General features: G+C 33.5%; 1 protein-coding gene across 1 annotated transcript; it reads right to left on the bottom strand.

Moving 5' to 3' along the window:
* Window positions 1-9652: 9652 nt before the first annotated feature.
* Window positions 9653-24425, bottom strand: Gaba-b-r2 (gamma-aminobutyric acid type B receptor subunit 2). The gene is made up of 12 exons (XM_083041716.1): window positions 24068-24425; window positions 22042-22276; window positions 21649-21889; window positions 21448-21570; window positions 21195-21305; window positions 20866-21090; window positions 19491-19673; window positions 16543-16642; window positions 15988-16099; window positions 14554-15161; window positions 12616-12882; window positions 9653-11127 (listed from the first exon to the last, which is right to left on the bottom strand). Exons 2-12 carry the CDS (start codon window positions 22086-22088, stop codon window positions 10934-10936), a joined length of 2211 nt encoding a protein of 736 aa, XP_082897842.1. The 5' UTR covers window positions 22089-22276; window positions 24068-24425; the 3' UTR covers window positions 9653-10933.
* Window positions 24426-24431: the final 6 nt, after the last annotated feature.

Raw genomic sequence — 24431 nt, 5'->3', positions numbered from 1 at the left:
CAACTGTCATCGCGAGGGTTAGCAGTTTGACAGTGTGTCCAAAAAAATTAAATAAAATAATATATTATGTTTTAAATAATATGTTACAATACTTTAAACTCAAACTGATTTCTGTCAAATAATATTAATCGCGAATAAAGTATTATAATATACTATGTTACTTACAAAATATTATTTTAATTATAATAATATGTTGTAAATAATATATGCTGCAATTATAATATATATACTTATAATATATACTTTATCAGCGATTAATATTTTTTGACAGAAATCAGCTGAGAACTGTCAAAAAAGATTAATAATTTAAAGTACTATAACATTTTATTTAAAACATATTATTATTTTAATTTTTATAACATAATATTATTTTAAAAATTAGCAAATTAACACTTTAATGAGTTAATTTCTGTAAAAAAATATTATTAAAACGTTATTTTGCTAATGAAATTTTAAAATAATAATATGTTAAAAATATTGAAATAGTAATATGTTGTAAATAATATATTATAATGCCTTATTTGCGATTAGTATTTTTTGATAGAATACAGCTGATAACCTTCAAAAATTTTAATCGAGTTTAAGGAATTATAACATATTATTTAAACATATTATATTATTTTAATTTTTATAACATATTTTTTTTTTTAAATTAATTAGCAAATTAACGCTTTAATCAGCTGATTTCTTTCAAAAAATATTAATAAAGCAAAAATTGCTAATTAAAAAAATTTGCTAATTAAATTTGAAAATAATAATATGTTATAAAAATTAAAACAGCTATATGCTGTAAATAATATGTTATAATACTTTATTTTTTATTAATATTTTTTGACTGAAATCAGCTGATAACTGTCAAAAATATTAATCGAGTTTAAAGTATTATGTAACATATTATTTAAAACATATTATTATTCTAAAAATTAATTAGCAAATTAACGCTTAAATCAGCTGATTTCTGTCAAAAAATATTAATAAAGCGAAAAGTTGTTAATTAAATATTTTATCTCACATATTTATATTGTGTATGTTATAATGCGAAATAATAAGATTATTCTAATATATGTATGTATTTTAATTGTTACAGGTTGCATTGCGATACACAGTGCGATTCATGCATCGTGTCGGGAGTGCCGTGTAAAGTGTCGCGCATCGGGAGTGCCGTGTAAAGTTTCGCGTGTCGGGAGTGCCGTGTAAAGTGTCGGACAATCGTAATTATTTGTGTTTTCGCGAATGTCGTGAGTGCTACGAAGGAGCAGTGACGTCGATCAAGAGAGGAGGAGGAGGAGGCCCGGGGAGGCATCGGGCGACAGCGGAGCAACTGTGAGGTATGCAATATAGAAACATTTTTTCTAAACTACATTGTTTATAAGATATTCGACACACATATGTATATATATAATTTGAATATTTTATTTTCAGATCAATGTGTGCTGTGTACTACAACTCCGCTATTGTACGTATTGGTGAGTGAGAAATTGTTTATTTTATAACATTTTTATAGCGGTTATGGAGTGTATATAATATGTTGAAAATATTAAAATAATAATATGTTTCATTCAAATTCAAATAATATGTTATAATATCTTATTATATTAATATTTTTTGACGAAAATCAGCTGATAATTGTCAAAAATATTAATCAAATTTAAAATATTATAACATCCCTTTTTAAAAAAGGCATGTTTAGTCGAATCTCGCAAATAGTTGTTGCATCTTTTCCGCGATGCTGATTGACTGTTTCGATTTGCATTGTGCGATTTATATTCGTAGCATCGAGAGGCTGTCATCGCGAGGGTTAGTAGTTTAACAGTTTGTTCAAAATAAAATAAAATAAAATAATATGTTTGAAATAATATGTTATAATACTTTATCCGCGATTAATATTTTTTGACAGAAATCAGCTGATAACTGTCAAAAATATTAATCGAGTTTAAAGTATTATAACCTATTATTTAAAACTAATTTATTAATTTATTATTTAAAACTAATTTATTATTTAAAACTAATTTATTTAATTTTATTTTAAACAAACTGTCAAACTGCTAACCGTCACGATAACAGCCTCTCGATGCTACGAATATAACGCACAACGCGAATCTTGACAGCCAATGAGCATCGCGGAAAAGCGACAACAATAAACCGATATATGCGAGTATCGACTTTACATATCTTTTTTAAGAAAGGGATATAATAACAGAACATTGCGAGACAAAATTGGAAAATCTTGAAAATTGTAATCAATACAATATAGTTATTAATATAGTGGCTTTTTAGGATAAAATAAAAAAATTTTTAAACAAAAATTATATCCTCTTTATATATACAGGGTGTCCCAGAATTAGCGAATCACCTGTTAATGGCAGATTCCTGGGATTATTTGGAGACAATTTGTTCTCAGCAAAAATGTCGAGGTACCAATAATTTTCGAGTCATATTGAAAATAAAGGGTTTTTCGCAAATTAAGCCTCGTGGAAATAAAATATTAACAAAACCACATTTTTCAATTAATTTCAAGCAGAGTTTTACTTTAAGTTTCACTTTAATAGAATTTTAATTTAAGGCTTAGTTACAAAGATATATGAAGACAAAAATTGGAAACATGCAAAAAATGATGACTTCTCTCGACATTTTCGCTGAGGAAAAATCGTTTCCAAATGATCTCAGAAATTTGCCAACAGGTGATCCGCTAATTTTGGGATATCCTGTATATATATCATATGAGCTGCCCAATCGCTACATGTACTTGCGCGAACGCAGTTGCGCATATGAAGCTATCCCGTCACCCTGATCAGCCTATTGACATAGAGGGTACGCGACATTAATAGTGTTCGTGAAAATATCTGTGGAGTTATCAAGTTTGAGGAGATTCTCCACGATATTTCCTGCGAACAAGAGAAATGTTCGCAGGAATTAAAGACAAAATGAATTACACGGGTTCGCTATTTTTATTAATAATATACAATCTGCATCTACTGCGTATAACGTGATTCTTATATTTCTCTCTAGACAATACTAGATCACTATACAATTACAATTGTGCGACGCACTCTAGTTCGGCCTGAAGATTCGTCTTTGAGAGAGCGAGAATATGATAAATAATAATCGAAAGGTTCGGTGAGAATTATATATATATCTAGATAGTCAGATATATGGAAAAAAAGATGATTTTATACACAAACAAACTTTGTTAGCAGAAAAAGACGATACAATTGAGATCAAAATTTGTTGTATAATATATGTCGGGATAGAATTTTAACAGAATTTTGAAAAAATCTACTAACAGCGAATTTTAATAATAGAGATCAAATGAAGTTTGCAATAGTTTAATAGCAGATTGGGCGTAAATTAAATAGATCTGCCATTTTGTAAATATTTAAATAATCCATGATACATCCATTTAATAAAGCTAAATATGAAACATTCATCTATCATTAATTATTTATTTTTCCGATTTTTATAATGTCTATTTTATTTTTAGATCAGATAGATGGTAAAATAGAAACGTTTTTACTATTTTTATTAGAAAATTATTGAAAAATAAGTACACTCTTAAAAATTATCGAATTATGCTCGGCTCTCTGTTGTCATTTTGTCGTCATATCGCGCTCATAATTACGGACACAATTAATATCAATTTATTGTATGCAATGTACCGATCAAACCTGCTGCCAAACTATTATGAAATATTGCAATCATATTATTAACTACTATCTAGATATTTATGTAAGAAAAATTCTTAATTCTCTATGGAAGATTTTCGTATATTGAATAATAAGGTAATATCATCCATTCAATATACGAGAATATTCTGAATGTTGATTGTAAAAACGGTACAACTCGAGGATTAAGAATCCGACACCGAATTATTCACATGTAATATGGCCGCTCAGGTGCAATGGAGATTGTCGTACATAAATTTATCAAATAAGTATCGCGTCAAAAGTGTGCGAAATCATTCAAACGCATGTAGAAAAAAATTCTACCGGAACAATAGAATGACTCGCCGAGTGTTTTATTTAGCGAATGGGGGAGAATGTTATTTTCGGAACTCCTTAATTTGATAGGTGTTTGATTTTTTTACCGAAAAAAAAAATGTCGCAAACTACGATTCGTTATGACTTTTTTTTTCAATTTTAACAGCTAAATTTTATCCTTAACATCCCTACACTAAAACTTAAAAGTTACAGAATGTTATTTTCTACGGTTTAAAAAATGGCACCTCATTCTATTTCGATATGTCAGATTATATGTGCTTAACCTCATTAACAGGAAGGTTTGGGATTTTGCACGTATAAATTGCATATAACTCAGAGTTTTTGGTCGAAATCCGAGCTCAGATTTTCAAAATTTAAAATGGCAGAATTATTTTGTGATTTTAGTTCCGCCATATTGTTAAACACATATTAAGATAGAATGAAGTGCCATTTTTAAACCGTAAAAAATAACATTCTGTAACTCCTTTTTTTAAAAGGTTTTAGTGTAGGGATGCTAAGGATAAAATTTAGCTGTTAAAAATAAAAAAGGTCGGTTTTTTTTACAATAATAAAAGTGGCTCACTTGACATAGAATGCTCCATATATATATATATATATATATATATATATACAAAGTGGCCCACCGAAAACGAAACAGACATGTTTTTAGGGTGAAATTTTTAGGGTGAAATTAACCCCTTTTTTGGGGTTGAAGTTAGGTGAACGAAAATAGCCAATTAATATGTCCCCTTTGAAAACAAAGTTGATCTGTCCGAGCGTTTTTTGAACAAATAGTTAAATGCCAAAAAATATGTCTGTTACGTTTTCGGTGAGCCAGTTTATATATATACAGGGTGTCCCCGAACTCGCCGATCAACTCTCGTGGGTAGATTCCTGGGATCATTTGGAGACGATTTTTCCTCAGCGAAAATGTCGAGGCACCAATAATTTTCGAGTTTGGTATAAGCGATTGAAAATAAAGGGTTTTTCACAAACTAAGCCTTGTGGAAATAAAATATTAACAAAATCACATTCTTCAGTTAATTTCAGATAGAGTTTACTGTAATAAAATTTTAATATAAGGCTTAATTACAAAGATACATGATGACAAAAATTGAACATGCAAAAAATGATGACCTCTCTCGACATTTTCGCTGAGGAAAAATCGTTTTCAAATGATCCCAGGAATCTACCCACGAGAGTTGATCCGCGAGTTCGGGGACACCCTGTATAATAGTATTATCAATTTGTGGCGAAAGTATATTATACTGTTATTGTGACTTTTAAAAATTGATATCTCAAAAATTATGGAGCACATTATGGTTTGCGGCATTTTTCTTCTGATAAAAAAATCTTAGAAAAATAACTTATTAAATTGAATGATTCCGGAAATAACATTCTTATCAACGAATGCGCTATACATTGACACTTGTAAGGAGAAAAAATATGGGGACCGTGATTTAATGATCTTATATAGGATCTTCCTTTCAGTAGGCAATCCCTCTGTACTCATCAACGCTTCAAAAAACCCCATCCAATATTTTCTTCGCTCACTTACATATTTCTTTACACTTTGTGCAAAAGTGGTGACTTTCGAAAATACACCAGTGAGCAGTACTCAGTATGCAGCCAATTTCGAATTCGTTAGGAATTCGGAATATAAGATAAATATGATTTAGAGCGTTTTTTTTCGCTTGTGTTCTTCATATATATATATATACGTACAAAACTGATTCGGTCTCATTTTCCATTAACGATTGATTTCCTCTCGCTTGACCACATCTAATTGTAAGTGGTTTGCACCGACTAAGCGATTTAATAGTCGATAAGCGACTCTTCCTGATTCCTGACCTTTCAATTTTGAGGTGTTCAACACAGAATCACATGTCATTGTCCTAGTCTATAATGTATAAAAGAAGTCGAATATCAGATTTTTGAAAGAGAATTGTTTCTTCTTTTGAACTGTTAACTTTTGTGTACGTCTGAAAAATTAAAATAATAATAATAAAATAATAATTTATAAATACTAAATTATTTAGATAGTTAAGATACAATCGTTAGATTTAACAATATTTATTCGTTCTTTATATGATTAATTAATAATAGCAGTTTTTATATTTATAATACATCTCGAATTGGATTTTTGAATCTTATTTGTATTCATTATTTTGAAATTATTGAAGGCAATTTGCAAGAATCTCAATAAACTTAGAGGATCATAAAGTTCATTTTAACTTAATTTTAAATTAAATAAATTTAATTTATTGAAACTTGCAGAGTCGAGGAACAAATGAAAAAAATTTAATGATTAATCGGGATAATCTCGACTGAATAATGACATATAAAACTCAAAATACTTATTGAATGACAGCCACTTTATTGAGAGTAGACAGCGGTGAACATTAAGATCGCCTTGCGTAGCAATTACCTCGATAGACTTTAGATAGTAAGATATCACACGTGCCCCCGTAACTGCGGTAAGAATCGTATCCTTATCTGGCATGCTATCTCTCACATTACGACGAGTCTGATCGTCTCGTAAGTGCACTCGTAAACTACTTTATACTTCTGCTGCAAAAAATAGGTAAGCTAAAAGGACGGGACTGCATTTTGCATGCTGTGCCTAATTTATTTATTCTCACAAAATGAGAGATTTTCCTTCCGATTCCTTTAAATTTACTTATTTTTTGCAGAATTTTCTTTCAAAATGGAGGTATGATGTGGGATACTTTGAACGCATGATAATTGACGATACATGCATTGTCTCTTGCAAAAATATATGTACAGGTAAAGATGTAAGTAGTATAATAACATAGAAAAGTGTGTCTCAATAACAATATGTTAACAAAATTCCCCCTCCCCTCCCCTAAAGTCTGTTATCTCGCTAATAATGCTCGTGAGAAATCCTTGAATTAAAAGAAATCGGCGGGAATAAATTTTCTATTAAATTAGATTCTCAAATTTATATAATTGTTTTCATCTCTCTTCGTTAAAAAAATTCGATTGCTCGAGTCACATTTATTTCTTCGAAAGAATCAGAAAAAAAAACTTTCAGGTCTATGAGAGAAAGAAGAAAAAGTAGAAAGAGCAGTTAAAAATTCTTCTAGCATTAGTAGAACTCTAGAATTTCGAAGATTAGCAATTGGAGTTTTTTTTTACAGAACAAATTTCCAGTCGATCGCTTTTAATTCGCCCATTTTTCATCAAAGATACATTCATATGTCACAGTGATGTATATGTATTTCGAAGAAAGAGCTCTCTCCATCACTGTCACACTCATTTAACCGTTTCTTCGACTTTTCTGCACGAATGCATACGTAGTTGCATATATAATGGGTATTGCTGTCGGATTAGCTTCTTTTTTTCTCGCAATAATTTGTAAAAAACTTTTAGCTCGTGACTTGCCCACTCGCTTACGCAATTATTACAGGATAAGTCATGCTCTGTCTAACAGTAGGAATACGAATACAAACGCTTCGTCGAATGTTTCATCATGCGTACCGACCGGAAATACAGGACCGGGAAACAACTATGTATTTTCCTTACATTAATTGATTCCTCTCATTATTTTGTGCATAAAAGTATTAAAATGAGAGCATCGAAAAATAAATATTTTATGAGATATTTTATAATTTATGTAAAATTATGTCACGTTAAACATACAAAATATTTCATAAACTATTCACTTTTTGGCCATCCTATTCTTATAACTTTTCATGTCAAATATTGCGAGAAATCGATTTATATAAAATATTGGGTTTATTTAAAAAAACTAAGTTGACTTTCAAATAATCTTGAAAAATGACCTTACAATTAGTTAAAATTTTCCCTCGAACCCTTTTAACTTTTGTATGAAATATTTTATTGTTACAGCCATAGTTTCAGCAATATTCGACTATATTAATTAAAATAGACACCCTGTATATCGACTGAAAATGGTTTGTCCTTAATATCGTAAAATTTTTGCAAAAGTGCTGCACTAAAAATTTAAAAACGACGTGAAATTATTATCGAGAGAGAGAGGGGGGGAGGAGGAGGAGGAGAGAAAGAGAGAGAGGGGGGAAGAGGGAGGGAGGGAGAGAGTTGCGATGTCGCCCTTGATGAACTTTAAATCTCGTTGTATCTCTAAAAATTTTCATCGCACATTTTTCACGGTATCTTTATACTGTAAAACGGGATATTACATGGGGGGGAAAAAAAAAAAAACGATAACTACGAATCTATTATAAAAAATACGAATTATAAAAAAAAGATTTTATTTTTTTTTCTTCTTCAACTTCCTTAATTTCTTTTACTTTAATCGCGAATATACATATATCACGGGTTGTGTGCTCCGTTTGAAATTCCACGACTCAAGAAAAACTCAAGAATTTCTTCTATCTAAAATACCTGAGGCTCTATCTTTAATGAGTTCACTCGCAAGTTGAAACTAGAAAAACTGGATCTCACTCGTGTAAAGAGGATCTCACGCGCGCAGATTTTATTCCCGCCGAATACGATCTGACCCCGTTTAAGAGCAGAGGGAGCTCTCGATTCTCTTTATCAGTTCCCCGCGCGAGAGAATCTTGTCGGATCTCACGCTTGTTTATTATTATTATTATTTTTCTTTTTCGTAAAAAATGAAAGGATATGGGGGCAATTGACAATGCATGCACTGATTCGATTCGATAATTATCAGTTCTAAAAATATATACCCGAAGGTATATATTTATATTTAATATGCTCTCCGCCACACACTCTCTTCGAGGTATGTATTTTTTTTTTTTTTGAACACAGCACCCTAGCGGAGAACGAAATATATGCCTGATGAAATCGTTATTACGTAATTATTTTCTAGGATTGGCTAGACGCGCCAAGTTAAGTTTATGTGTGTGTCTGTATGTGTGTATATATATATATACGTGTGTATAGGAAATATTCAATGAATATATTACTTTGTAACATATATTTACAAACACATAGTTATTCATTTTAGAAATGTACGCGAGGGGGAAACTTACTTTAGTATTTGTAAAGTGTTTCGCGTGTTTCTCTACCGCCTTATTCCCTCGGCCTGAGATTTTGGCGAGATTTTTTTCGTGAAAAGTCGAGGCGGCGCCGAAGGAGAGAACGCGCCTAATTAACATAGCTCTCGATATCTTTGTCTTAACAATCCTTAATAATAGATATATGTATGTTTTTTTCTCTCTATCGGAAAAAAGGAACATTTGTTAGCCGACGGCGACGCTTTTAAACGCGACCTTCTTTCATTTTCCGGAGGGAAGCGTTCACTTCGTCCTCGAATCGATGAACGAGAAAATCCTGGGATGAAAATCGTTGTAACATCGTCGTATCTTTCTTTCCATCTCGCGACTAACGAATATCCTTTTTTTTTTAATTCGTCTTGTAAATATCTCGAAGGTATATATCTAGTTAATTGATACCGCATCAACTAGAACTAGTTCAATGTTTTAAAGTCGCGTCACAAAAATATTCTTCCGTCGTACTAAGAAATATTTAAACAATATTTGTTCACTGCTAGGGTTTACTCTTTCCCTTCCCCTTTCCCCTCTTCCCCCACTTTTCTGCCTCGAAAGCAATAACGTTATATCGATTGCATAGACGACCCCTTTTCCCCCAATCTTCTACCTTCCATCCCGACTTCATTCCCAAAATGTGTGTGTTGTTATACTATATATGAAGTTTTTTTTTATTCTCGTTTACTTCTCCGCAGTGTTTGTTACACGTCACGTATAACACGCTGCGTCACTAATGAGATACAAGATCTATTGACTGACGTTGAAGTAAACTAAGTGTCGTGTGCTCGATAGTATCGCGCGCAAATCCGTTTACACTTACTCCGGCTTTACGTCTAAAAAAACCCAAGCAACAACGAGTGAAACTTAAAATGAGCGAAGAGATTTTGAAATTTCGAGATGAGATTTCTATTTAAGTGTGTCTTCGCAAGAAGATTTTCACCTTCGAGCTTCGATATTATTTTTTTTTCTTCGTTTTTTTGTCCTTTATATACTCTTGTACACTTTTTGTCCATTATATACTCTTGTACACTTAAATAATCATCGTCGCGCGTTAGAAAATATCCCGTGTGTATTATAGAAAAAGTCTTACCTTTATTTTTCGACCGTTGTCTTTCTTGCACCTCTTGATGAGAATTGGAATGACATTCGAGACAATTATTATTATTTCACTATAGAGCATTACATTGGGTGCTTTTCAGTAACATACACAAAAGCGACACTATGTAACACCTAGTACTTTTCAACTACGACAGTAAGTCGTAAAACAATCATGCACAATTAAAATGCTATGTTCGATTGTGTCATTTCATGAATACCAAGATTTTTATATTTGGTACCACTTTTTTTCTATGAAGTGGTATTCCGATAGGTTTTAAAAATACTTAAAAAAAACTTAAAACTTTGAAAAAAAACTATGTGAACTGTCCTGCACTCTGGCGGTGAAATAAAAAAATCTAAACAGCGTTTCAGTCGATTGTAACACTGTGTCATACAGTGTGTGATTGTGTTTCGTTGCTGAAAAGTACCTATTATTTACGCGTTCTTTTTTTCTTTTTTTTAAAAATTTTTATCCGCAATATTAAATGCCGAGTGAGAACGCGAGAGAGCGAATTAATTAAACTCACAGCGCGTATCCACGTCATCATTCTTATAAATGAGTTAACGGTATGGCACAAACATGGCCATTCGATACCGAATACATATCGATATCTTGAATTTAACAATGATTTGTCGAAAAGAATCCTCGTTTCGCCGGCCTCTCGTCTCCCGCGAGACACGAAACGTATAGAAACGCGAGATCAATTAATTCATTCTTAATTAACTTAAACAATCGATCTAACACACCCTACCGATTGTGAGTCTAGTGTGACGGGAAATGTGAGCGAGTGTCGCCGCGCAGTGATGCGTCAGGTTAGGTCGCATCAGGCTGGACACGTGCTAAAGGTACTCGACGATGTCGCACTTGATGGATATATTCGGGCAACTAGCTATATTCGAGCGATAGCCCCGCCTGGCAGTGCTCTTGTGCCGCTCTGTGAGGAGCTTTTGAAAGATCGGCAGGATCGTCAGATCCAGCAGCTCGCCGTCCGAAACGGCACTGTACATTTTGGAAACGTTCATCGCGGAACCACCTGCAAGCAAGAACATCAAGATCGAGTTGCGATGATAATATATCCCAATATATAACTCTATCGAGACTCCGAATCTGTTGCATTCGCGCCAAAATCGAAAACACTCGGCGGCATGTTCGCGAAGACGGGCATATTCGAGTAAACTTCATCGCGTCTAGCATGTCCGAGGTGCAATAAAGGTATTTAGGACACGATATATGCACAATATACATATATGTTAAAGCACTCTTGAAGTGTACATATATGTTTCATATGAGTAATGAAAATTCTGAAATCTCAAACAATCACTTGGTGCACTCGAGTTAACCATATCAATTTAACCGACCATATTTGAAATATAAATAACTTTATTGCACAATCATATTGCCATTTAAATCTGATTAGTTTGCTCTTTAACGTGGATTTCGTTATTAAACGTTTATTTCCGCTGTGTTAGCACGGATATATGTGAACTCTCGGAAGCGTAATAGTTATTATTTCTTTTTTTACATTTAATAACGAAATTAATGTCAAAAGATTAATATGGCATAAAATATATGTATATGTATATAATTGCTTTTTGTTATTGATTAAATGCTTCAAAAATTTTATTTGTCATAATAAAACCTATCGATTTTTCACGCTTCACTTCGACGCGGATGCAACAGTATCTTCATACAGTAAAAAAATCTGTGATATCTCTCATCAAAATATGTATCTTACTAACGGGAAACGTTTTTAGCTAATATTTTTCAAATGTAATTAATGCGACACACATATTGCACAATCTTGTAATGAAATGTTTCTATTAGTTTTAAGCCCCAATGCAGAGAGAAAAGAATTGAGACACTTTTGAGAGATAGACATTCGGGATTCGATTTTCCAGCGTATCCTACAAATTTCCATCATTGCAAATAACAATACATATAATGACACATAATGTTAGAACACTTAGAACATATGTCAATGGAAGTAGAATTCAGCATCGAGCCTGTGTTCAAGATCTATATGAAAGAGAAAGGTAGATTTCTTAATTATCTTCAATATGCATGCGTTAATTGCTATCATCATTGCCATGGTTTTTCCATAGTTGTCATTGGGAGAAGATTGTTACATCAACTCTTGCTCTTCTCTTGCCAAACTAATAGTAACCATGGCAATGATAATACTGCAAATGCGCATTGCGGGCAATTGGAAGTCACTATCCTTTTCTCTCGCACCGATGTTTGACACAGACATTTATTCCAGGAGAGAAGGATCCGATAGCCCACATTGTTAATTGAACTCTAGGCCAGTTGAACACTAGAACTCTGATTGATCAACTGTGCTGGTTAAGGGTTAGGCACTGATTAGCCTAGGCACAGGTTACCCTAGACACTGATTACCTCTAGGCTGGTTACCCTAGACTTCTACATGTATGGTATTGGGATGTGTGCTAACGAGATCTTCCTTTCCACGGGAAAGGTATAGACAATTTCTCTTCTATGTATATAAGTTATAAGATGTTACCGTTTACATCGCCGGTTCCGCCATGCAGGTTCGCTGCGACGTGCTTGCCGTTGTGCATCGTCGCTACGTTCGGGGTGCTCTGCACGTATTCCAACCGCGCCTGATGGCGCAGCTTTGAACCTGAGTGCCGGCACATACGGCGGGCAACGCGATGTGAGCACTCGACTATGGGATGGCCGCCGCTGATGTGCAGCCGCAGGCACTTCTCCCGCGAGCGTTCCGACATAGAGCGCTGAATGATCGTTGACATCGACTCTTCGTACTTTTCTGCCAACAGAAATCAATTGTGTCGTCTTTCGCGCATGAGATCCTTAAGAAAGATCCGAAAATGTAACTTTGAGTGCGGACGCTGGATGACTTTGACTATTTAAGAGTTACAATTTAAAAATCTGATCTAAACTCAGGTTCGCTTCGAGAAGAGAGAGAAGCTCTGCCCGTTTTTCCGCCTTTATGCATTTATTTTTATGTGACAAACTTCAACTTTTGCACGGAAAATCAAGAAGATATTTATTTAATATTAAAACAAAGTTAACGTAAATCAGTATTTTTATCTCTACAACATATGAAAGTCAAGATCATTGATGAGGTGTTCGCCATTGTAAAAATAATTTTATATTTTTCTTTTTAAATAAATTAAAAAATCTAAATTAATTTTTTAAATTTAATAATTATTAATGATAATGATTAATAGATTATTCTGATTTTCCATATGTTTATCGTGTTTTTATAGTTATTTAGGTATGTTGGTTTGGAAATTAATTTCTTAAAATCAATTTTTTTCGTCTGTTTAAAAAAAACCAATTACACAAAAAAAGAGTATTAAAATATTATCAAATTACTTTTAAATATATTAATATTTGAATTAAAATATCAAAACTGTGATATAGGAAATAATAAGTTCTATTAAATATATACACAGGATGTCCAATTTTAATCGACCATCCCCAAAAACTTTTTTTATTTTTGATTGTACAACAAAACGTTTCAGAAAAAAATTGTTTAATTTGAAGGGAGACAGAAAATGGCGCTACCAACGTTTTTCTGAAGGGCGTTTTTCAAGATCATTTGAAGGTCATTTATGTTTTTTTTAAATGAAACTATTACATTTTTTTTTATACAAATCAAATCCTCGCAATTTTCTGCATAAAAAGTTCTAAAGATAAGATGGCAAAAAAATGAATAGTTTACGCGATATTTTATATCTTAATTTAGTACTAAAGATATATAAACTTTGAAATATCTTGTAAACTTTTCATTTTTTAATTTTATCTCAATACTCTTTTATGCATAAAATAATGAAAGGAATTAATTGGTGTAAAGAAAACACATAGTTGTTTATAGGAAAAACAATACAAACAACTATGTGTTTTCTTTAAACTAATTGATTCCTTTCATTATTTTTATGCATAAAAGTATTGAAAAACGATCGTCGAAAAATGAATATTACGAGATATTTCATAGTTTACATCTTAATAACTAGTCAAATTAGGTATAAAATATTTCGTAAACTATTTGTTTTTTAGCCATTTTACTTTTTTAACTTTTTATGCAGAAAATTGCGAAGAATCGATTTATATAAAAAAAATTATAGTGTAATTCCATTTAAAAAAACATAAATGACCTTCAAATGACCTTGAGAAACGTCCTACAGAAAAAAGTCAGTAGCGCCATCTTCTGTCTCCCTTCAAATCAAACAACTTTTGTTTGAAACATTTATTGTACAATCAAAAATGAAAAAGTTTTTGGGGGTGGTCGATTAAAATTGGACACCTGTATATGCATAAATTTTCATTTTAAGTCCTTAGCTAAGAAAGAGAAGTTCAGAAACGATATAATATGTCGGTTTTGATACTCTATCTTTACTCTAATATCAATCTCATATTAATTATCAGACATGCCATCTTGTCAAAAAAATTCACAGAGAACACCGATTCTTACCATGTCGATGATTCGGCACGTACGGCAACGGGAATGGCATGATGACCTGCTCGATGTAGTTCTGCTCGTGAAGCTCGCCAAAGGAAACGTTCTTAGTCGGCGGTGGCGTCGATAGCTTTGCCCTGCGCTCGTCCTTGCTCCGTCTCTTAACGCGACACACGTGTTTCGCGATCTCGGTCTCCTCCAGGATCACGGAGTCGCTCTCCTCGACAACCGGCGGCACGAAGTCGTAGCGCGTCGTCGTCGTCGTCGTTGTCGTCGTCGTCGCGGCATCTTTCGGCAACGGTTCCTGGCTCCTATCGCGCATCACTGACGTTGTCTCGCTCGCCCTCCCCGTCTCGTCGGAGGCGCTTTTGCGCCTCGACGCCTCCTTGCCGCAGGTGTGTCTCGAATGTGTCGTTGTTAGCGCCGTCGCCGTCGTCGTCGTCGTCATCGTCGTCGTTGTCTTCGCTATTGTCATCGTCGTTGACGGCAGAGGCGGCGACGGAAACGCGTCCGTCGTTGTCTCGGCGCCTGGGGAAGAGCTCTCCTCGATCGCCTGAGCCATCACAGCCACTCGTTCGTTGTCGAGTGTGATTGACGTGGCTTTCGTGATGGATGTCCTTTTCCTAGAACGAGCACCACGCGACTACTTTGAGGATGGACGGCGGACCGGATACATCCGGGAACTTCCGGATGGTCAGAGGTCAGAGAGAGAGAGAGAGTATGGGATGGACAGATCATCAAATTATCTCTCGGCATTTAATTCTGATTTCTTAATTTTTTAAATCCTTCTGTTAATGATGGATACCCAGGTATCGAAAGCAACTCAAATAGCAAAATGACGTCACTTTGACGTCATAATATGACGTACATTTGTTACTTGGGAACTTTAAATGTTAAAAATATGTCGGAACTTTTTTCCGAAACAAAATACAAAAGGTCTTTGTGTTTGGAAACCTTTTAAAATAAAACAGAAAAGAGTGTTTGATATCCAGCATGCTATAAAGAAATTGTCATAGTGCAATGTGATGTAAAGATGAAAAATGGTTGTATTGATAGAAGACTTAATGCAGAAATTAGTAAGTTCATTGAGACAACAAAAAATCTGCTTGGATTGAATTTAGAGTTTTGCTATTTGGTCAAAAAGTAAGTCTGAACCGAACAAATTATATCTTCGAACTGGAATTTAATTTATATACATATAGTTCATAGTTCATATAGTTCAGCTTTAATTATGGATAACTTAATTATTATTCGATAATTATTATATTCCGAATATTATTATATATCCGAATATTGTTATATTGCATTTTCAGATATTGTTTATGTAAGCTTAACTAAATATTTTTGTTAAGTCTTCTCTACATATGCAATGAGAGAGATAGATTTCCGCATTGAGGAAAAAGGATTCAGATCTAAAGGTGAAATTTAATATCAAACGTGGTAACGTACTTTGTTACTTGATCCACGTTGACGTAATCACCCTCCGGCTGCGAAACGGTTGATGAGTTCAAGCTGCATATGGACATTGAAACATCAGTCGTTTCTGTGGTTACTGATGGTCCTGTCGAATAGATAAAACAAAATTATTAGTATAACGATTTAATTATTTTATTCTCGCAATCGGTCGATATTCAAAGAGAAGAATGTATATACGTTTTTTTCTGTTATATCTGATTTCAAATCAAATTAGAAGTTAATAATGTTTCACAAAAAATTTAAAAAAAACTTTTTTCTAGATAGAAAAAATATATCGAAGCGATAGTGTAACTATTTTAATCGTTAAAGTGTGTTACTATTTTAATCGATAAAGTGTGTTACTTCGAAAAACTATGCGTTTAATATTATATATGTATATCTACGTATATTCACTTTTTTAATTTCATTTAATAGATACATAGAAAAAATATTTTATTCAATCTAATAGAAATGATATCCTTGATTTATAAATAAATTGAGAGATATTGATTTACTTTGAGAGGGAAAATATTGGACGGAAATATTTACCTTCCCTTTTAACGGCCTCTTCTGGCTTTGGAACAGGCAACGTGTCGACCATCTCTTGCGTTTCACTTGCAATTTCTTCGCCCATTCTTTTTAAAAATCCCTGAAGTAATGCGCAAGGCAATAAAGTATAAGTATTTCTTTCTCTCTCTCTCTCTCTCTCTCTCTCTCTCTCTCTCTCTCTCTCTCTCTCTCAGCGCGCCGAAGCGTGCACATTTGATATAACGCAGCACATTAAGATAGATTAATTGTAAGTATTACATAAACGTAAACGAGCGTACTGGGAGTTAACATTCGTTAGAATATATAATTTTAGATTGTTGTCCTCAGAGGGCAAACTATACGAAACAACACAATGTCATAATTATTTATAACCGAATTAAGAAAGAATAGGGTACGTTGCTCGCTTTTCTGTTAATCGAATAAAGACCGTCATCAACCCTCGGATTCCTTAATCGGACGAGTATTTTATTAAAGCATACTTTTTGTCAAGGAATATTTTAGTGCGATTGCTCGTGAAATAATGCACATAACTTTTTTATGTAAAATGGTTTCTATTTCATTTTCTTATTCAAAGCTTAAGAATATATGGGAGATACAATCGGAGATAAAAATACCCCAACGCTATTCATTTTATAGAAAATCTCTATAGTTTATAATGTCCTAACTTTTAGGATGAAAACCCATGGACTGATATTTTCCGCGTAACGCGTATCGCGTAACCAATCAGAACATTCAATTCCGCGTAAAGGAAACGTGGAACGGCTCTGATTGGTTACGCGGTACGCGTTACGCGGAAAATATCAGTCCATGGATTTTCACCCTCAGCTGTTTCCAGCGTTGATACAACCGAATGCTCAGTAATCCTCCGATTACTGCCAGAAAAAAACAGAGTTTCAACAAATTATTATTTTTATTTAAACAATTTAGTGAATGTTAATGTAATTTCGCAACATTATTCCTTAAAGTTCCAATTATACATGTAAAAAATTTGAAATGCATGATACTATTTTTTCGATATTTTTAACGTATACGAGGGCAGTTCGATAAGTCAGTGACTTTTACAAGATATGGCACTCAAATCGCAATCTAATTTTATTTCTGATATTTACCATCTTATGTAAGTATACACACCAAGTTTCAAGTAGATCTGTCAAATAGAAATTTTTTGACAGCGTTCTAAAGCGGATAAGTTTGTATTTTTTGCTAAAATGGAAAAAAAGTGAATTTCGTGTGCTAATAAAACATTCCTTTTTGAGTGGAAAAACCATTAAGGAAACTGATGAAAAGCTAAAAAAGTATGATGGGGACTCTGCTCCGTCGCATGGAATGGTTCACAAGTGGTTCACTGAATTTCGTTGTGGTTTTTGGTCGATTGTGAGCAAGCGCGGCACCCATCTGGCCGACAGCTTCTTCATGCCCAAATGTTTATGCAAGATATTAAAAACACGTTCGTTTAAGATGTTTACCATCTTGGCTATCTCGCGTATCTTCACTCGACGGTCGTCCAATACAATATCATGGATTTTATTGACTGTTTCTTCAGTTGTGACCTCATTCGGACGTCTCGGGCGCTCAGCATCATTCGTGCTTGTACGACCACAACGAAATTCAGTGAACCACTTGTGAACCATTCCATGCGACGGAGCAGAGTCCCCATAATACTTTTTTAGCTTTTCTTCAGTTTCCTTAATGGTTTTTCCACGCAAAAAGTAATGTTTTATTAGCACACGAAATTCACTTTTTTCCATTTTAGCAAAAACACAAACTTATCCGCTTTAGAACGCTGTCAAAAAATTTCTATTTGACAGATCTACTTGAAACTTGGTGTGTATACTTAAATAAGATGGTAAATATCAGAAATAAAATTAGATTGCGATTTGAGTGCCATATCTTGTAAAAGTCACTGACTTATCGAACTGCCCTCGTATAATCGATCATAGTAACGAATTTTCATAAGATTATATATAAAACTAGTGGAAATTTAAATTGCAATAACTTTAAAATGAGTTAGTGAATTAAAGCCAAATTTTAACAGTAGCTTTAGTATCAAAGTGGAAACAATCTATATAATTTTGTATGAATTTTATACCATTTTTAGATGGCTCCCATACATCCTTTTGCGTGTTATAGTATAATGACAAGTGTCATCCTGACTCTGATTTTGAAAATTTGAATTCTACTACAAGCCAACCTACTTGCCAATGATAAAATCTGATTTAATTGAAAAATATTAAGATTAATTGCTGAATCAATAACTTCATTTAATTCCACTACATATTTGTCATTTTTACTTTAATTCAGCTTTGTTTAATTATTATTAATTCTGCTTTGTGTGTTATTTGTCATGTATGTGATATCCAATTGTATCAATATCTTTCATCTGTTTTGATATTATATTTGCTAATATTAATATTTATATTTATTAATATAATATTTTATAAATATGTCAAACACAATTTTGTAAATATATTTTAAAGTATATATATATATATGTAAGTATATTTACAAAGTATTTCTGTTTTATAAGTTTTCGAAGAAAAAACCTGACAATGACAAAAGTGACTGGCTTTGATTTTTGTTTTCAATAAAAATTATAATGTATTATTTTTTCTTAATAAATAAAAATAAGTGATATATATATTCGATAAATGAGACGTTTGCATCAAATATTATATATGCGGAGTAAGCTGTCAACGTCGTCGAAAAGTCTGGGGCGAAAAGGAATTATATATATCTCTCTCTCGAGGAAATTTAATTTTGTAACGTTAGATATATTAAAGGGAGTCCGATTCTTTGGATCTTTGTGTCACAGAGTTTGAAGAAACAAAGAAGATATAGTTCTATAATGTAACGTAGTTCCATTCGCGTTTAGAACTTTGCAACTCCCCCGACGGAGTAATATTTATTGTAATACGATTTGAAAGTTTGATGGACGAAAAGAGCCTTACCTGAAGCTCGGAATCCTTTTGCAACAGTTGCTTCCGGAATTTCTTATTCGTCAGCTTCGCCTCCTTCAAACGCTCGTCGAGTTCGCTAACTGTCGAGTCCCTTCGTATTTTCAACATCGGCCTCAAAGTCGCCCTGGTCCGCTTATTTATCGCCTCTTGCGGATTCCTGCGTAACTCTATTACCTGGAAATCCCCAAGAGAGTTACTCTCTTACTCGACTTCGTCGCTCTCATTCTGAAGATGGATAAGATGGATAGACGCGTTTATTATCGCGTATACTATAGTTTCTCCTCTAAGAACGTGCAGATATATTTTATAGCGAATGTATAAAAAGGCGAAGGAATATGTGAAACATTAACTCACATTGTTACAAACAAGTGTTGTAAAAAATGTGAGAGAGTATAACATGTATTCCAGTGAACAGATTTACTCTACACAGGGTGTCCCAGGATTTGCAAGCGACAATTTGTGGGAGCATATTTTACAAGTGGAAATAAGAAAAAAATGTTATATAAAGTTCTGCTAGAAATGCTTTATTATTTATTACAAAGTTTAGATTCAAAAACCCTACACTCCTATATAACATCCCTACACTAATCCTATATAAAATTGGATCTTGATAAAATCAGCTGGTTTTTTTATATACTGTAGCTTATGATCTGCTGAACAAAAGATGTAATAGTCTCAAATAATGGATTAATACTGATACTAAATTAATACTGATATACTTATCAACTTACAACGTCATATAAGAAAACCAGCTAATTTAATCGAAATTTAATTTCACATAGAATTAGTACGGGGTTCTTTGTACTGCAATAAGTCTCGTATTACATTGAATCAAGCTTATATTATCGCGCAAGGACGACATTTTGAAATGCATTACTAAATTGTTCCATTAATGTTTTCTGCAATGGAAAATCCGTTGTTGTCTATTTCATGTTCTACTTCAGTATTTGTTTATAACTTTGTAACAAAACATTTCTAGCCAAACTTCATATAAAATTTTTTTCTTATTTCCACATATAGAATATGCTCTCGCAATTTGTCAGTTAAATCCTGGGACACCCTATATATGTGGATAATAATTGAAAAGTTTTTCTTTAAACAAACACATCAATTTCGGAACAAATTCTAGAAGAGAACTTTAGAAAAAGTTGACCCACACACACACAAGTCGGTAGAAAAAAAATTGTTGAAAAATAATACCGGATTCTTGTTGATATGAGATTTAATGTACAATATATACATATATATAATATTAGTTTGAAGATGGGATGGGAAAGCGCCTAATTGTTTTAAATAATCTCTTTGAGATCAAGCAGTTTTTACATAACATGTAGAGACACACAAGAGGACTAAAATAGAAACGTACCTTAGGAATAAAAACCAGACAAAGAGTGGCTGTACTACAAAATATAATGAACACCGCCAACATTATGAACATGGCGTCCTGTTTGTCAGTCAGCACGAAGCTTATAGCCGCGCCAGTTACGCACATTATAACAACGTTGTACACGCTCATTCCCACGTATTTACTGTCATTTAATGCCGGTATGCTAACGTGACGCGTTTCCCATGCCAGAAAGGCACCGAATATCTGAAAAGACCCCGCAGGGTGGAATCGAATGAGTGTCTATTGGATACCGTTTTATTCATCTGCGAAGCGATATATATATGTATATATATAGCTCGACAACTTACCATTAAAAGGCCTTTGTATATATATATGCAAAACAGATAAATATTCATTTGATTGCTCTGACAATACTCGTTCTCCGGGATGATTATTATATCGTCGCTGGAGGGATGATGCTGCAAAAATCGAGAGGGCGACTTCACGAGTATCGAGAAAAGTTTTTTCTTTTTTCAGATAAAAAAAGAACGAGAATGCCAAAATTTACTTAAGCAAGCGTACGATATATATTTCTTCGGCATTTTTCATTTTCTTACTCACGTAAGGCTCCATTTGCTTGATCGCCCGATAGAACGGATCGGCTATCTGCCATGTTGTCATGATTGTGAGATCGACAGCTAACAATATCCCGACCACCATGAATAACTGGTAATCTTTTATCACCTGAATCACACATACACACATACAAACGAGTTTGTTAAGCGAGAATATCATTTGCATCCTTGATGCGGGAAGCGTTACCTTCTTATTGAGCTTCACGTCGGTGAATATGGAGTGGACGCGCCACGTTTTCGAGAACATGGAGCCAAAGGCCAACGAGAAACCGGCCATCAGCAACCACGCTCTGGCCGTACAAATGTATGGGAACGCCGCCACGCTCGATAATTGCGAGTCTAGTCCGAGAAAGATAACGCTACTGTAGGTCAGCATACAACCGATAATGATGAGATTGTTGAGGTGGGGCGATGACATTTTGATGTATCTGCAATATTGAATTTCGCGCGTGAAAGCGTGTTCGCCTTTTGGCAAAGTACTCAAGGGGAGGAAGCCCCACAAGTGTGTATGGAAGATCGTGTTTATACATATACACGTGCGCGATGTGTAATTGTTACGTATTACGGCGATGGCCGTCACCTTTGATTTCTGTATCTGATATTGATGGCGAGAAAAATGGATGCCATGACGATACCGACACTAGCGGCCGAGGCTAGCACCGCGTATAGGGTGATATCCACAGTGGAGTGCTCGATGATGCGAACCGTCCGGTCTTTCGGCGGGGATCTCCCGTTCCACAGCGGTGCGTTTCCTCTGGTCAGATTCAGAACTCCGGTTATGCTATCGTACTCGCCTACGTTTACCTCGTGACCGTCTAAAAAGGGTGAGTTAGTTGACGAAGTGAGAATCGCGATTCGTAAGATAACACTAATTTACGAAAAAATATTTTTTTTTCATTATTTTAAACCAGACAAGGTGTTTCTTATAGATTATTGGATGCTGAAAATGCGATGTCGCGAGCCAATTTTTTATCAGCACGTCAGGTTTTCGAAATAACTGAAGTTTATATAATATGTAAAAAATGACTTTTTTGCGATATTTGAAATTTTTTTTTTTCTGAAAAAGGTTAACGTTATCTAGAAATTCTGATCAGATGTCATAAATGTATTGTATAAAATGCTCTATAAAATGCATTTTTTATTTTGGTATCTTACTTTTTAGTCATGTTAGGAAAGATTTAAATACAGAGTTTTGCTGAGATAGCAAATATTCCATCTATGATGATGAAGTCATATAATTGTACTCATAATTTGTAGTTTAGGACTATCGATACAAATACACAGTGTGACTTATCGTAATAGATCCCACTAAATGTATATTTATATATAGGGTGTCTCATTTTAATTGTCCATCTTGAATTTTTCGAAACAAATCCATTTTCGAAATAATGTTCCAGACAAAAATTGTACGATCTAATGAGGATCAAATAATGGTAAAATCAATTTTGGAAAAAATAATTTTTTTCCCAAAAACCCTTTTCCTCAGGAGCATCTCCATATGAGAAGTAGTTCCCAGGTTTACGGATCTATTCTGTAAAAATGCTCTTCAACGCTGTATCTCTATAAGCTATGTAGCACTGTAGAGCAAAAAAGAAAGAGCGAAGAGCGAAAAAAAAGAAAGAGCTAAAGAGCTACCGAGCTACAGAGCTTATAGAGCAAAAATTTTCTTGCAGAATATACGACTAAAAAGTAAGATATTGAAATAGAAAAAAAATGCATTTTATAGGGGATGAACAATACATTCATGATATTGATTGATCAGACGTTTCAGATAATGTTAACCTTTTTTTACAAAAAAAATCTCAAATATCGGAAAAGGCCATTTTTTACACATTAAACCTCAGTTTATTTTGGAAATCTGACGCTAGTAAAATTTGATTTGCGGCATGGTTTTCAGCGCCCAAAAATCTATAAGAAACACTTCGTCTGGTTTAAAATAATTTTTGACTGTAAACTAGTATAAATATATATATACGTTTTCTCTATTGTTTAAAGCACCTATTCCAGCAAAAAAATGACATCTGTATGTTTTTATTCATCGAATCGATTTAAATTTTTCTTAATCGCGAGATTCTGATTACAAAAGGAAACGTGTAATAAAATTGCTGTGCTTCGACGGATCATAAAAATAAATTAAATCGCGTCGGACGAGAGTAAAAGTGTAGGACAGTATTTTACTCTTAACATTCATACATCTTCGTTATATTTTAAATTTTTCAGATATTTTATCGTAAATTTTATCTTCAAAGTTTATTAAACTTTTGTTATAATTTGAACGCAAATTTGTGAGAAACATATATGTATATGTATGTACATTGATCCGCGCGCGTAAATTACTTATCATTGCTTTAAGTTTAAAATAAATAGCTTAATCCGATTAATAATATTTTTCAATAAAAAATATCTGACTAAAACTCTTGTACAATTACATTTCACGTAAAATAATAAAAATAAACTTTTGTTAGAAAAAAGTTTTTAAATACATTTCTCTTTTGAATTCTCCTCGTAATAATTACCGAGCTATAGCTAGTGTAAAGCTTGAAATAGGTACTTTGTAACTTTTAAAATTCTTGCGCCAATATCTTAGGAGGAGGCAACTTACTTACTTTGGAATTGTTTTAGAAGAATGTACGCTTTCCTTTCGTTATCGTAGAAGCGAACCGGTCCCTGCAAATTTTACATTTCTCACATCCATTTCGCGTTATTTTATATATATACAACATACATACATATGTACATACATACATATAGGACAGTGTTCTACCACAGGCGATCGGGCGGGCGAATCGGATTTTAAAACAAAAGCACGCTCTCCACCGATACGCCATCGACTCATGCCAATTTGCCCCACTAATTCGCCCGGTGGTTTGTCATGTTTTTGATTTCGCTTTAATTTCAATTCGGTTCACCGCCAGAATCGGTCTCTCGTTCTTTCTCCCGGCTCCGTTATTGCTATGGTTCTACATATAT

The sequence above is a fragment of the Prenolepis imparis genome, unplaced genomic scaffold (assembly GCF_030444845.1).
Source record: "Prenolepis imparis isolate NDT839.2.m4 unplaced genomic scaffold, iyPreImpa1.0 SCAF_7, whole genome shotgun sequence".
Lineage (NCBI taxonomy): Eukaryota > Metazoa > Arthropoda > Insecta > Hymenoptera > Formicidae > Prenolepis > Prenolepis imparis.
The sequence above is the reverse complement of the archived record's forward strand: the minus strand, read 5'-3'. Positions and strand labels throughout refer to the sequence as shown.